Here is a 15,925-nt window from a genome sequence, read left to right as displayed (position 1 = left end):
GAAGAAAAAAAAGAGAAAGAAGGAAAGAAAGGCTCAAGAGAACTATTCTTAAGCAAGTCTAATAACTATCTTAAAGACTTGAACATCATCCTGAAAATTCTGACAAATCATTATTATTAAGTAATTTTAGGAAAATAGAAAATAACATAATGAGGTTAATGTCTAGAAAGATCATTGCAAAGATAGTTTAGGAAGAATCCACGTAACCCTAGGCAGTTTCTGGAGGTGGAAATATCAATAGACCTTTGACTTAATGGGGCCCAAAGGAAAGGGGAAACGAACTGGTATGACATTTGGGGGGTTCCGGGTGTCTCCATTAACCCAGAAGGGAGTTGTGGGCCAGGAGTGAGAAGAAATGGTATTCGTAAAGACCTTGGGACTGAGGTACACGAGGAGCTTCCAGGGAGGCGGTCCTGTCAATCACTGGGGTAGGAACACAGGACAAGAATCCTACTTGCAGGAAGAGGAAAACACAGGAGGCTCGAGCCGATGAAACATTGATATAAATGTGTGCACTGGGAGATGATTTACATAGGGCTGAATGCAGGAATTAGATGAACCTATAGATTAATGAGTATTGTGTAGCCAAAGTTTTTGGTAATGAGCTCATCCAGGGAGAGTGTAGAAACTAAAAGGAGGATCTCATGAGAACTCAGAGGATGGCTAACATTTCACCAGGGAGCAAAAAATGTAGGCACCTGTGACAAACACTGAACAGAGGTGGCAGACACAGAAAAGGGGACCAGGGAGTTGTCCCAGGAGGCAAGCTTCAAGAGAAGAGAGTGACTGTGTGGCATGGTCTGCAGACCACACTCATGCCACCGTTGTCAGAAATGGAGACTCCTGAGCTGCATCCCAGCCTCCTGAATCCGTGTCTGTATGTGAACAAGGTCCTAGGAGGTCAACATGCATCTTGCAGTTGGAGATGGTCTCGTGTCAAGAGTATCTGCATATTTTCCTCCAGAGCCCAGAGGGTCCAGACTAATGGCCTGTCCAGCCCTAACCTGCTGTGTGAACACCTGACTCTAAATGCACCCTTTCTTCTTCCTTAGCACAGAGGCAGAGCCAGGTGCCCTCCAAGACCTGACCCTGCCTGGGATGTAGGCACCCTCTCTCTTTTCTCCCCTTTGTGGGTGTGGAGTCCTTTCAGTCTCCTCTGAGGGCATAGTTCCTTGGGTGAAATTGCACCGTCATTTCAAAATGATTTTTAGTTACTTTTCTGAACCACCCATGCATAAACTAAACCCTTTCTGTCCTTTGAATGGGTGCAGCCTTCTTTGGTCAAAGCAGAGTCTCGTGACCCAAACTTTCCTCAACTTACCAACAAGGGAAACAATTACTCATTGTAGTCTTTAGGAACAGCAAGCAAATGTGCCAAATTAGTCAAATGTAGGATACAAATAATATATGTGTCATCACATCCGGAAGAATTCCTGGGTATACCGAGATGAGGGCTGACAGTATTTTTCTGTATTAACAATATGTTAGATTGTTTCTACATTAGTCATTTTTCCCAGTTTCATTAAGGCAGAGAAAAGTGTGCATCATATAAACCCTCAAAGGATAATAGCTATAATTTTTCTTTGTAAACGCTGTTTCAAAGGTACTGCCAGAAACACACTGTACTCTTAAAATTGTACTAAAAAAAAAAAGAAGAGGCAGAAGCGCTTCTCAGGATCCCTTGATCTCTCTACTGACGCAGCCCCCGTGCCACCCACGCCCGTCACCACGCGCCTCCATTTGTCTGCTCCCACGGCCTACACCTCTTTAAAATCCCTGAAGACTGTAGCAATAATTGGAGCTTTGGAAGTCATCAATGACAATTTTGTTTAATCCTTTAAAATCTGTCACTTCAAAAAAAAATGTCCTAATGGTTTCTAATGAAAGAGCGACGTCTGATTCATCGATGGCTCGCTCTTACAGGGGTCAGAGCAACATTTATGTTCCTATCTCAGGTAAGAACACTCTGCCCCAGAGTGCGCAGCTCGGGACAGGAGCTCCTCCTCTCCTCTTCCCCATGAGTACGCATCAGAACCAAGGACAGGAGTGATCTGAATCTGAACCCTTGGGCTGACTAGGGTGGACCTTGACTTACAGTATTCCCTGGAGCACCCTGGGACATGGGTCATTCATTCCATGGGACATGAACGAGGGCCAGCACATTTCCCAGTCAGTGCCACCAATATTCAGTGTGGCTCCCTGAACATACGGCAGTCCTGTGATCTAGTCTGGGTTTCCCTGCCACACAGTCAGACCATGTCTTCATTCATCACCAGCATCAGTGCAAATGGAGTCCCGAGTTAGGAGGGTTTCTGAAGACAAACTCAAAAATACTAAGCAATTGCTAATTTCCTTCTTCAAAGAGAAGACACACTTCAAAGAGCATCTCCAAATATTGCCAACTCCACAAATAAATTCTAGAGTGCAGAATAATATGAATCCATTGGATACCTGCAAAGCCAGCTCGACTAGTTGAATGAGGATTTTTTGGAAACCACCTGAGGGTCACGACAGCACCCCTCTCCACACAGGAGCCTGGGGCCTCAGCCAGGCAGACTTGATAGGCACCAGGACACCAGAGCCCAGCAGCAGCTCCGGGCGCAGGGCTGCCCTTTCTGCTGTCTCCTCCTGGCACTCCACCACCCCTTCCCCTGCTGGACCCACAGGACTCCCAGCTCTCCGTCAGGCAGATCCACCTGTGACACCTGCGTCCCCTTCCCAACTCCCACCACCTGAGGCTGGGAGGTCTCTAACCGTGTGAGTCGACTCCATCTTCTCTGCTCCTGCCACTGTGGCTGCTTTATCTCAACCCAAACTGGCCATTTCCTGGAAATGCTCTATTATGTGGTTTCACGTTTTCTTACTTCCTTTTGCTTAGAGGAGGAGAAGGGGCCGGCTGGGTCCACTCCCAGCTCTGGCTGTGCCATTGCTGGACCTTCCTCTTCACATTCCTCCCCTTCTCCTTATGCCCTACGTTAGCTTCCCTGCCTTCTGTGACCCGTGCTGTGTTCCTGGCAGGTGTCAGGGTCTGACCCAAGAGTCCAGCTGCCCGTGTGCCTTGTTTCCATCCCAGGGGACATTGTCGTCTCTCTCAGACTCACCTCAGGCAAACCTTCACAATTTTTCATCTGGTTCCCCCCAGCGTGAGCCCACCCTCCCCACTCCCCAGCCTGGGAGCATTTCCATACACAGGTCCTGTTCCTCAGGGCTGTGAATGTGTCTAACCCTAGTACCGATAGGGCTCACGATGCCCGCGGGGACCCCGACGGGGCAGCAAAGCCCAGGAGAGAAGGAGAGTGAGCCTGGTAGGAGAGGAGTGCCCCCTGCACCCTGAGGGCCAGCAGGAGCACCCTGACCAGCAGCACTTGGAACCTTCCGGGCCAAGCCGCTCACCTTTTGCACTGCCGCCTGGCCAGCAGCCTCCTGGAGCTCAGGCCTGAGTCTGTCCAGAGCTTCAGAAGAACATCATCAACTTCAAAACGAATTTCAAAAAAATGTGTTTTGTTAAGTTCAGACCTGATCCTCCTTAAATCCTCCAGCATATCCCGACTGCCCATAAGGAGATCCTCCACATATTTCCTGGACTGCCCCCATGGTGTGGCCTCCTCCCGCCTCACTGTCCATGCAGCTGTACCCAGACCACTGTCCTGCTTGGGTTCCTGACTTCCATGTGTTCCTTTCTCTGAGTCACATGCATCTTCTCTGCCCTCCCAAGGTGCTCTGGAAAATTCCTCTTTGTCTCTCAAATAGCTCATTAAGCATAGTCCTGAGAATCCTGCCTGCTCGCATCTTGACAGCTCCCTCCTCCGAAACGCTGTGCTGCTTGGACACAGTTCCATCATTGCACTGAGCTTGTATTTGGGCTGGCCCTCCGCAGGAAACTGGGGGCTCCCTGAGGGTAAGCCCCCCTGCTTGACCCCTAAACCTGCACAATGTTTGATATGAACCTAAGTTGGTTTTCCAAATGGCTGCTAGAAATGCCACCTTAGTCATCTTGTTCAGCTGCCTTCCTGCAAGGGTCCACATGTAACTGAGGAGAGGAGCTAGATCCATGTCACCTTCTTCCATTCATAGTGAAAGGAACGTGGATGTAGCTTACCATGCTGGCTTTTAGGAATTTTCTGTTGCAGTTATCTTCGTCAATGATAGTACATTCAGACAAATTCAGATGCTTCTAGAGCTTTCCATCAAAACCAATTTGATGTCATGCTGGAATTTATTTTTAAAACTCTGCACGAGCATGTCCATCACATAGCATGCAGTGTTGCTGGCTCGTGTGTCTGGAGTTTCATGCTGGAACCCAGGTTTGTATGCGCTTTGCCTTGGGACTCAGTTTCCCACAGTCAGTGATGGGCAGAGTGACATGCTTGCTCCTTCCCTCTGCCTGGCTCACAGATTTGTCTGCAGAGCTCACAGCCAGGACCAACTGTTCTTCCTTTCGACTGCCAAAATAAGTCGGCAGTTGGGAGGAAAAAAAAGACTACAGATTTTATTCTCTCTCTATGGAGAGAGCATGGCAATACAAGGAAGAAAAAGTAAGAACACTCAGTCGCCACCCACCTATGCGACAGCCTCGAATTTCAACCAGCGCAAAGAAAACTGAAGGAAGATGGACATCTAGGTACCAGAATTCTCCGAAGTGGGCCCATGCTGAGCCTCCCGCACCCGTCCGCCTGATCAGCCTGACGGCCGCAGTGTCTGGCCGTCCTGTTGGTTAGGCCACAGCCGTGGCCGAGGACGCGTCGGATGGAGGGTGGCTGTGACGGCCTGTGTTTGCAGTCAACTGTTTCCCCATGAAGAGGTTCGGGAAGCATCACTGGCCACACGCTCTGAAGGCATGTGTGACCCTGAGCCCTCGCAGAGCCTGATGGTGCAGACTCACGTGCACACCTCAGTGTTGCCGTGACACGGGGCGCAGGCCGGCCTCGCCACTGTGAAGCCCAGCGCTTGCTCTGGGGCACCGCTTCAGGCTTCCTGCTCTGCCGTGTCTGCCTGGGAACGTGACGGGTGCACCTGCCTGTGGGGATCGTCTGGACCTGGTGGAGCCTCACCTCCCAGCTCCCTCGCTCCCGTGGGCTTTGCTACCTTTGTCCAGGTGGTTCCCCTCCCAGCCCAGCAGCCCCTGCCAGGAGAGGCCCAGCACACCTGGCCCAGCCCTGCCAATTCCTAGGAAAGAAGCACAGCACACAAGAAAAGTACTTTAAAATTGTATGGATATCACTTATAACATGCTGGGTTTTAGGAATTTTCTGTAGCAATTATCTTTGTTAATGGTAGTTTATTCAGCTTGGATGCTTCTAGAGCTTTTCATAGAAACTAGTTTGATGTCATTGCTGAAATTCATTTTAAAATTCTGGAGAAGCCTGCCCCTGGCACAACTCCTATCTATGCAGACGCCCAGGCGATTGTGCTTGGAAGAGACTCTCTAGGGTCTTTTTTTACTGCTGTGCTGAAATTAATAATCACAGACATATAAAGATTTCGCTTATCGTAATTCATGGTGTAGTGGGAAAATAATTGAAATGAAACAATCGAGGCATTAGATTTATGTTTAGTTTGGTTTCTTCACGTGTCTGTTCTCCTTTATGCGCTCAGTCTCCCTGCTCTGGGTGGAGAAAGGAGGAGCGGAGATCAGGCCAGGTGCGCTTATCCGCAGGCAGACGCAACGCCAGCACCAGGCAAGCACCGCGGCAGCACCGCATGGCGCCCATCTCGACTGTTTGCCCGTGATCACTGCGTCATCTCCATGCTAGTAAGCGTCTCCCCACTGCTTGCCTTTCAGGTGGGAGTCCACAAGGTGTTCCTGAGACACGGGCATGCTGACCAGCTTCACGGACTCTGCCTGCAGCTGCAGAGGAAGATCATAACCTGCCAGAAAGGTAACCGTCGCACCAGCCTTCCAGGCCCTTGAGTCACGGGACTCGAACCCACTCGGCGCTCCCTGAATTTAAATGTCAGTGGTATCCACCCCATAGCTAGTCACCCTGCCTGTCCCCAACATTACAGGCAGGGCAGAGAGGCACCATGGCCCAGCTGGCTACTTACCTGCCTCCTCTCCAGGGTTTACAGATGCTGCTGGTGCTTTTGAGTAACCTTCCTATGAAACTTTGTACTCAGTCTTCACCCCACAATTTGGAGGACAGAATTCACATCTTGTTATTTATTGCAGCTATTCAGGATTAATGATCCTTATAAGAAGCACAAGACAATAGATTGTACCTTGCAATCTGCAGAGGAAGAGCCCTCCATCTGGCACAGTGAACATGCCACATGCCATGGCCATTTCAGTCGAGACCACAGGGAGGCCAGGACTGAGAGGAGGAGGAGGAGGTGGGGAAGGACGGGGTCTTCCACGGGCACGGTGTGACTCGGCACAGCTTCCTGGCCAGGCTCTTCATATAGTCAGGAGCTCTTTGCCTATCCCCTGGGTTATGTGGCAGCATTTCTTCTGGGGCCAGTCCCTGTCACTGCCCCCTCAGCCTCTGGGCACCCAGCCGCCCTCTCTCTCAGCAGACATCTCTTTCTTGAAAACCACGTTCATGCCTAAGAAGCAGGTGCTCAGACACCCCACGGGACCAGCTCTCCCTGTGGTTGACACCTCGACCTTCCCGACCTGTGGTCCACCTCTCTGTCTACCCAACTCCAGCTGTCAGAGCAGCAAGCTCTCTGGGCAGTCTCCTAAAGCCACATGGCTAGGCTGGGGTAATGGAGCTCGAGTGAGGACCCCGTGCTTACCCCTTAGTTCAGAATGCATCTTCTCTCTGGAGAAGATAATCTGCCCCGTAACTTCACCCTCCCTGGGGCCAGGCAGGGGCTGGGTCACAGTTCTGTTTTGGACTCCCCCTTGGCAATCCCCACTGGTGTTACTTACCCTGCACCAACCCAGGTGGCCTCTGAGCCGCTGCAGCCACTACCTCACCTGGGGGCCAGTTGGAAACCTAGAGTCTCAGCCTTGCCTGCGTGCACTAAATCTGAACGTGCGTTTGCAGCCACAGCTAGAACCAGGACAGGGAAGGTTCCATTGATTATGATGTCAAGTATGCTCGACAGGGCATCCCAAATGCCAGGAAGTTCTCCTTGGGTAACTGGAGGGGTGTGTGCCCTGTCTTCCATTGGGGCGCCCACTAGAAATATCTCTTCTACCAAGTTCCACAACACAACTGACACAGAGCAGAAGATGCAAGAAGCCCAATCTTCTGGTCACCTTTCTAAAGATAGAATTTGAGAATGGTCTAGAAAATGGTGTCAGGGTAAGGTACCTAATTCCATGCAGCATAAATGAAATAATGGATACGAAAGCACTTTTAAAATTATGGGCTCTTAAAGGCAAAGCATTAATTATTGATTCTTATTTTTACATCTCTTAGAACAGTTCCCTCAATATTTTTTGCTGATACTAAGTTTACTCAAAATTTATACAATCTGGAGTCATTTCCAGTTTCTAAAGAGTCCCATTTTTTAAATTGTAAGTGTCTGGAGGAAAGAAAGCTATAAATTTTAGTTTCAAATTTAATCATTGTAATTTCAAATTATTCCTACTGGAAATTTTCTATGTATGTTCTTCTTTTTCTGGATGAAAATGAATAAGAATAATTGAAAACCTCAACATAGTTGGTCCATAGAGACAGGATTTGGGGATTGTCAGGAGGACAATAATACCATAATACATTTGTGGCAAGTTTATTTTCATTAACTATCTTTTATTAAAGATTCTGACTTTTAGCAACTGATACTACATTTTTGAAGAGTGTTAGAAGGCTGGTGGTTGAAGTGAGAGAAAGTGAAGTCCTCTGAATGTAGACAATCCATTTCCTCTGAAAATCCACTGGAGAGTTTTATGTCAGGAGATTGGGAGGGGTCTAGCATATCCATGTTAATCTTCTCTTTATTGCAAGAGATTAAACACCTGGAATACACTCTTACCTTCACCTTCCAAAAGTCAACCTCTCTTTCTTTTCTTTTTTTTTTTTTTTATGTAACAAGAAAGAGCAGGTGAACAGGTCAAGTTAAGGTCTCCCCTGTTCCCCGTGCCCATGACACGCTTATTTAATACTTCTTCATTTAGTTTCATGTCATCATCCTGAAGTATGGTATGCCTTTCACTGTTTGGCTTTAGTTGCTTAGATTAGTTCAGCGTGAAGGTTCTAAGTCAACTCAATGCAGCTGCACTCCAAGGAGCTCAGCCTCTGGAATTGCCATCTGAAAAGAAGGGAAAGGCACCCCGTGCTGGAGCCCTGTACCTTACTTTCCTGTGAAGCCCTAGCTGGAGAAAGTTCCGTTCAACAATTCGAGGGAAATCCTGAGCTGGCCCACGTCTGCTGCTTCCTAGCTTTGGGATGGTCTAAGGTCCTTAATGTTCCGTAAGCGTCTGCCGCCCCAAAAGACAACATGGCAGTGTCAGCCACATGCATTAGTCCCCTTAATCCACAGCTCCTTCGAATCTTAGAGATTGGGAGTCAGAAGGGATGGCAACGTAGCAATTGAAAGACTCTGCCCAGAACCACAACCTGCCCCTGTGCACAGCCAGCACCGGTCCCGCATGCCCAGGAAGAGGCCTTTCTGTGCTTGTCTCGCGTACACTTAGGGCCTGGGAGCCAGCTCCCTTTCTCCCTAGGCAGCCCGATCCATTTCCACCCTGTGCTAATTGTCAGAAAGTCCTTCCTCCCATTGATTGAAGAAGATATGCTTCCCGCGACTTCCTGGGCTGATGCTTTGCACCCCTGGAGAGCTACAAATCACGTCTGAGTGACTGCAGCTGAAGGAGCGAAGCCCGGCCTAAAGGCCCGAGACTGGAACCCCGGCTGTGCTCTTGTTGGTTGTCTTCTTCTGGAGGAAATAATGAAAATAAGGAAATCCCACTATCATTGTGTCCAAAATGGGCATGATGGTACATGTGATCATTTCTTTTCAGCATTAAATGACTTAACAGATTGCCTGAGACATTTTGGGTGCCTCCTAGTAGGGGTGTTTTATTTTTCTTTTTAATTCTTACATTGGCTACTGATGGTGATTTTGAAGCATTCGCACTCACCTGTTTCCCCAGTTTTTACACCTTTTTCCTGGTCTTCTTTCCTGGAAAACAGGAGGGATGTCCCTTACTTCTACAAAAACCTCTCTATAAATTCCACACTGTTGATTTATCCAGGAGTTAAATCAAGGTCTCAGAAATAATATATGCATGACATTTCAAAAACTAAATCCATGCATCTTGATGCTTCTGGAATAATCTGATATCATGGGAGAAAATGAAGACATCCCAAAACTGTGCAGTAGGAGCTGCACCCCAAATACTCTGGAGTTGCAGCTGGTTCTTTGCCATTGGTCTAACTCTGGGCCATCAGCTTCCAGCTTGTGTTACCAAAAAAAGGAGGGAAATCTTTGTTATCCACTTCATTTGCAAGGTCTCAGTCAGGTCAAGGATGGTTACCCTGAGTGTCACCATTACTGAATTCAGATATCCTCCTTAATAAGAGATGTCGATGCCTGCGTACATTCTTTTTCTGGGTTAAATGTACCTTATTTTGCAGTCATGTTTCTTGTTTGTGTTGTGTCTGGGTTTCCTCCCTCTTGCTCTGCTCACTGACCCGGGGTTGTGTTCTTTTATGAAGTTATACGAGGGTTTCTAGCACACCAACACCTGCTTCAGAGAATGAGCATCAAACAGCAGGAGGTCACGTCCATCAAGAGCTTTCTGCAGAACACAGAGGACAGGGCGCTGAAAGCCTACGATGCCCTGGTCATTCAGAACGCCTTCGACATTGCCCGGGAGAATGACAGACTCCGGAAGGAAATGAATGGCCCCTCTCACAAAGAGAAGGCAGCCACCAGGAGCAAGCAAGAGGAAGGACCCAGAAGGTAAAGGCAGGTAGTCCACGACTTTAGTTACCTTTGTGATGGACTCGAGGAGTCCTGAGGACTCCCTAGCAATCTCAGGAATCCTTGTCCTGTGCTTTCTTTTCAGGAACTAGGTGCTGTAGTCATATGAAATCATTATTGCTTCCCCTACTGTGATTCTGTCACTAAATGACCTCGAGATCCAAGTTTTAAAGCAAAATCAATAGCAAAAGTCAATAGCTGGACTTTTATTTTTATGCAAATATATATATATATATATATATATATATATATATATATATCTCCAGAAATTTCTGGAAATTTTAGCAAATAATTGAGATATCACTCTGAAAACATGAAACTAGTGAACTCAATAGCTCACACATATTATATTTTCCTGTGTAAACAGCATTTTCTTGGCCAATAAAGAAAGCTTTAGAAAAAAAGCTTCTCATTTAAAAGTTGACTTGGGATGCTGAGCCTGGAGTATAAACAGGAGTACAGCCAGGACTTCTCCCTTCTATCCTCGCCCCTCTCTGTGAGTGCAGCACACCTGAGTCACAGCACCCTCCAGGGAGGCAGACAGCGACATGACTGTTGAATTCGTGGTCCAAGCGGTGTCTGTTTTTTCATGGGAACTTGGTAGTGTCTCGTTTCTCCCTGAAAGCCACTTTCCTGTGCCATGTCTGCCTATGTCAAATGATTTTCTGTTAAAGTGGAGATGGCAATGTGTCTCTTGCTAATTAGCCTCAAATATCTCCATGATTAAATATGGAAAAAATTCCCTTTGTACAGAAAACTGTAATTAAACATTACAGGGAAAACAAATTATCCACTGAGCACCACACTCTCATCTCGGGCGACTTCATTTTCTGCACGGGTGGCTGGTTCTGCCTGGTGGAAGATTCCAGCCCTGCTGGTGATCCGCCACAGAAAGATGTAATTATAGAGCCAGGGCTGGGGAGCGCCTTGTGAGACGAGCGCCCAGGCATCTTACGTTGACATGTGAAGCCGGAAGGAACTTTTTAAACCAGATAACTATTAATTTTAAATGACTTCCAGAGTAATATTTGTTATTTTCTCTGCTGGAACTAAACAGTCACCCCCAATTTCTCAATTTGATTATGTATTTATTTGCCTGATATAAAATTACGTGAAGAAGCATTTGTCTGTTTGTTGAATACCAGCAGTTGGCTTGGCATCAGGCATCCACACAGAGTCATAGGACAAATAACATTTCAGGGTATAATTAAATAATTGCTGGTGGAATTTAAATGGCAAGGAAGAGAGAGAGGGGCCAGAGTGTAAGTCTTTGACAGCTTTGAGTATCGTGTGTGCTGCTCTTGCAGAGGGAGAGGATGATGAACTCCCAGCATCTGATGCCTCAGTAACTCTCTATTAAGATGGATTTCCCAGAAATTACCATGCAGATTGAAATTCTGGGTTTTTGATTTGCTTAAGAATCAGAGTGTGAAAAATTCATTCAGTGAATGCCTGATAGAAAATGGGAAGCTTTTTAAGTGGTTGGTTTGCGGGAGAATTGGGAATTTTCAGGAGCAGTGTGATGATGGTCCCGTGTGCACACTCGTCACAGGGGGGTGTGTGGTCTCTGGACGAGCGACTCCCGCACCCTCCAGACACAGCATGATGGTGTCTGGGAGGAGCCCTCGTCTTCAGCCTGAGTGGGCTCCTTGCTGTCAGCTGAACGTTGCCTCTGGCCTCTCTGCTCTGAGGCTGTTTGTGTTCTGTTTCCCCCTAAGAGCCGAAGACCAAGGTGGGCCCTGGCACGTCCACTCCAGCTCTGTCCCTGTCCCCATGGCGGTGGACAGCCTGGCTCAGGCTCTCGCTGGACCGTCCATCCGGTCTCCATCACTGCACTCGGTGTTCAGCGTGGACGACAGCAGTGGTCTCCCGTCTCCACGGAAACAGCCTCCGCCCAAGCCGAAGAGAGACCCCAGCACCCGGCTGAGTGCCTCCTACGAGGCTGTGAGCGCCTGCCTCTCAGCGGCCAAGGACACAGCCAGCGAAGGTCAGCTGAGTGAGTGCAAAAGATGCGCCTGGCTCCCTGACCTCCCTCTGTGAGCACCCCACGGCACTATTGTGTCCCTCATGTATTTTTAATAGAAATAAATCCAATTGTTGGCTTGCCAGCAGCCCTTTAATCATTAAATATAAATAATATTTATTCCAATCTCTAAGCCTCTTAGGAAAAGCTACTTACATGCCATTCCCTCCCCACTCCCAGCCCCACCTCTGCATTGCGTTCACAGCTGCAAGGCAGAGCCAACAAAAAGTTGGTCGCTACTCCATGTAAATTTTCACCAATTAAAAGGTGAACAAAATTCATCAGGCTTTCCTGTGTTCACAATCTAATTAAAAATTAAACCTGCTTTTTCATGTGGTGAGCGAAACAACCTCACAGAGGAGAATGGTTGCAACAAAATTCAGTTAAACAAAAGCCTCTGAGGCTCCATAGAAAAGTCTGCATGGATGGTCTCGAAATATTTATGCAAAAAGGGGTAATTGCAGTGTCTTCTCATCAAATCTCTCAGATGAGCATGTGCTACAACTATGGCTTAATTGTTAATGTTTAGAACTGTGACTAACAGGAAGTGCTTCTTATCAGACCGTTTGGGGACAGCAGTTTGCTGGCCATCTGCTGTGGGTTGGGCCCCGTTCTGTGTACACACATGTATGCAGATCTTCTTCCTTCATGGAGCCTGCGTTCCAGGATCGAGGGCAGAGGTGAACACAGGAAGCAAGTCCGTGAATGAAGATCTCAGCAAGAGGTCATTGCTGGAGACAGAAGTAACTAGTGCTGGGGTGGACTGCAGGGCGGGGACCGGGCAAAATTCTAAATGAAATGACCGAGTAGATCTCAGGAGGAAACAGCCTCTGGACACAGTTGAAACACAGTTCCTTCAGCAAAGAAAATGAAATAAAGCAAATACACAATTACACAGCAAAACAGCATGCCCAGCTTAGGGACAAGATGAATGATCTTGAAGTGGCCCTGGCTTCTGACCATGGGACAGAGGCCTCAAGCGATAGGAATAGCCTGGCTTCCTTTGAAGTGCTTCTCCTTCGTGACCTTAATGTGGGAAAAAAGAATAGGTCTTTAGGGGAATTTTTAACTACCAAGGGTAAAAGTCGTTCTAACATACAAGTCATGTAACAGCAGCACCTTGGTGTAGATGTAGGAAAAGTTCCTGTGTCCCACGTGTCTGGTGAGCAGGTACATATTTGCAGCATCCCATAACAGAGGTGATAGCAGGAGCTAGAAAATGACATCCAGGGGGTCGTGAAGTATTCCTAGTGGATGCCCACTGGACACAGAGAGAGAGTAAGGACTCTCCTGCCAGGAAGCTGGGTGCTGCCCCAGTGTGCTGTGCACGTGGGGAGCTCCTGTCTGAACAGGCCAGCGGCTGGCTCCAGCAGAGTGCAATGGACAGCTGCCACGGTCACACCGTCAGACCTCTGGACAGAACTTAAGGTGCAGATCTCAGAAAGTGGAGATTGAAGTGAGAGGAGAGGATTTTTGGCATTGTGGGTGAGGAAGAATCATTTCTAAGAATTTTAAGACTGGTGAGGTGGGGAGAATGGGAAATAAAGATGCAGGACGGTACTAGAAGTTGAAAGCAATGCAAAATAAGGTAGAAAAATAGAGTGCACACGGAGTGGCGCCTCATCCCCATCTGCACCCTGCCGTAGCACTGTGAACTTGCTAAGCAGCACCCAGGGCTTCAAAAGCCTGACAAAGTTGGCGGGTCGCGTGCTCATTGCAAGGCGGCTGCCCTGGTGTCGAGGTTTTGGCGTGGTCAGCAGTCAAGTGACTGTGAAAGGAGGAAAGGTAGGAGAAGCTGAACCCAAACTGGAGCCTCAGCTCCCCCATATGGGTAGCAAAAAATGTCAACTGGGAAAAGTGACTCAGACCATAGGAGAGACAAGAGACGTATGAAAGCAAAATGACCAAAGTTAAAAAAAAAAAAAAAGAAAAGAAAAGAAAAGAAAAGGGGGAAAAAGAGAGAGTGAATGAACAGGAAGCAGGATGGAGAGACTGCAGGTGTCAAACTGTCCAAAGCGCTTACTGCTGCTCACAAGGCATGGCGCTGTGTCAGCACAACGGCAAGGCGCTTAAGTCAAATTCGATTCCTTGGAACCTAGTTTCAGCTCACATGTGGCCACAAGTTGCTCAGAAATGTCTCCCCAACTCTTCCTCAGGAGCCAACACCCTTCTGGAAGCCTGTGAAAGGGCGAGTGGGTGCTGTTTCCTTTGTGCCATCTACACCACTACGCCACGTGTTCTTTCTTACAACACAGAATTCCTCATACTGATTACTTTGCAACCACAAAAAGAAAGTCTTGGATCTCCTGGGGCCAGAGAAGCTTTTCCACTTTTGGGAAAATGCTCTAAATATATTTTTACAATTTTAAAATCAAGCTGCCTGGGCCGGGTTGCAGCTCAGTGGTAGAGCACTTGCCTGGCACGTGTGAGGCACTGGGTTCCATTCTCAACACCACATACAAATAAATGAATTAAATAAAGGTCCATTGACAACTAAAACCAAATTGAAATTAAAAAGATAAGGTGCCTAAGCAAGTTTACTGGCTAATTTTTATAGGATGGTGGAGTCAGAAAGGGCCACCAAGAACTTAAATCTCTCAATTTGTCAGTGTTCCAGATTTCTAGTGCACATTCATGAAAAAGTAAAATAAATAAAAAACAGCCACACCTATAAGCGATTAGCCAGAAGTTTGAAGCGGCTCTAGTCCCAGCTATGCTCTTGTGACAGGAGTTGGAGGTGGCCAAGTAGGGTTATAGTGACAGCCTAGAAATTTCCTTCAGTTCCAAGAGATTCCAGGACAATCTAAGCCTGTGCTGCCTGACACAGTGGCCACTACCCACATGCAGCCATTCAGACTGAAAGTTGCTAAAATCAGCTGGATTTAAAATGTCTGTCCTTAGCCAACAGCCATATGCCAAGTAGCCACAGGTGTGGAACGTTCCACCATCATGGAAGACCTTCTAGACAGTGCTCATTCCAAACGTGTCATGCTCTGCCAAGCGGTCCTGTTTGGCCCTGGTCACAGCCACAGCTATTCTCGTTTCTATCCGTAGGTAGGAAGAGCATGTGACGGCCCTTTAAAATGCTTCTTGAACACTGGCTGCAGGAGAGCCTGGGCTTGGTGGGGTTGGTGGACTACCAAGGCCGTTCTGTTGGGCAAGTTAAAAAAAGTCAAGTTCTTTCCCTTTGCAAACAAAGCTGTTAATCAAGTCAGGCTGTAGAGGGAAAGGAGATGGTTGGCGAACAAAGGCCAGGGACTGTCGAGGAACCAGTAATGAGGCTGTGCCAGGTTGTCTTTGGGTTTAATCTTGTTCCTATTGGCACATGCCATTTCCTATGGGTTGTCACCCCATAAACGGGGTTGCAATAAAGAAAGGCAGTATGGAGAGCTCATTTTCTTTCACTACCTTTGTGCCTCAAAAGCATGAAGCAATTTACAGACCAATAAATTTTAGCACTTCTTTGCAAACTATTAACTAGACTTTTTTCCAAAGTCTGGGGTTTCTCTTGGCAAACAGTGGCTAGGGAAGGAAGGTCACGGCCGGCTTGCCCTCCGGCTGGCAGGGAGCTCCCAACCAGCACGCTCTTCCCTCTTCTGTGTGTGACTCTGCCCAGAGGTTGGCCTTCCTCCCCGCACAGTGCACATCCTTCCAACCACTCGGGAAATGTGAGTCTGTGCTTGCAGCGTGTGGCCTTGCAGAAGTGACTGGGCCTTTCCAGGCCCATGCAGGTCGAGTGGCAGCAACAGTGGGCCCCCAGCACAGGCTCACTGTGGGCAATAAAGAGGGCGGGCAGAGCGCAGCCGCCTGGGAGGTGAGGGCCCACAAAGCTCTGAGGTCACAGGCAGTTCAAAACACCCGTGGGGCTCAGGGACCTGGGCGCTAAATCCTGAAACGAGAAATGGAGAGGGAGTAATGATTCGGTGGAGGAGGGCCTGCTCTGGGTGACACCTGCTCCAGGTGAAGCAGAAAAGCAGGTTCCTCCTGCGGCTCTTGCCTCCCTGATCAGTCCCGTGAGGACACTCC

General features: G+C 48.0%; 1 protein-coding gene across 4 annotated transcripts in view; it reads left to right on the top strand.

Annotated features, from left to right (window-relative positions):
* Myo16 (myosin XVI) overlaps window positions 1-15,925 on the top strand; it is a 606,187-nt gene that overhangs the window by 533,661 nt on the left and 56,601 nt on the right. For 3 of the 4 annotated variants that reach the window (XM_047554578.1, XM_047554580.1, XM_047554576.1), the window contains exons 29-31: window positions 5,783-5,879; window positions 9,609-9,855; window positions 11,595-11,872. In XM_047554578.1, the coding sequence (XP_047410534.1) occupies window positions 5,783-5,879; window positions 9,609-9,855; window positions 11,595-11,872 (622 nt within the window). The remainder of the gene's footprint in view (window positions 1-5,782; window positions 5,880-9,608; window positions 9,856-11,594; window positions 11,873-15,925) is intronic. The other variant, XM_047554577.1, reaches the window with a different exon arrangement.

Source organism: Sciurus carolinensis, chromosome 5 (genome assembly GCF_902686445.1).
Source record: "Sciurus carolinensis chromosome 5, mSciCar1.2, whole genome shotgun sequence".
Taxonomy (NCBI): domain Eukaryota; kingdom Metazoa; phylum Chordata; class Mammalia; order Rodentia; family Sciuridae; genus Sciurus; species Sciurus carolinensis.
Note: the sequence above shows the minus strand (reverse complement) of the source record. Positions and strands in the feature narration are given on the sequence as shown.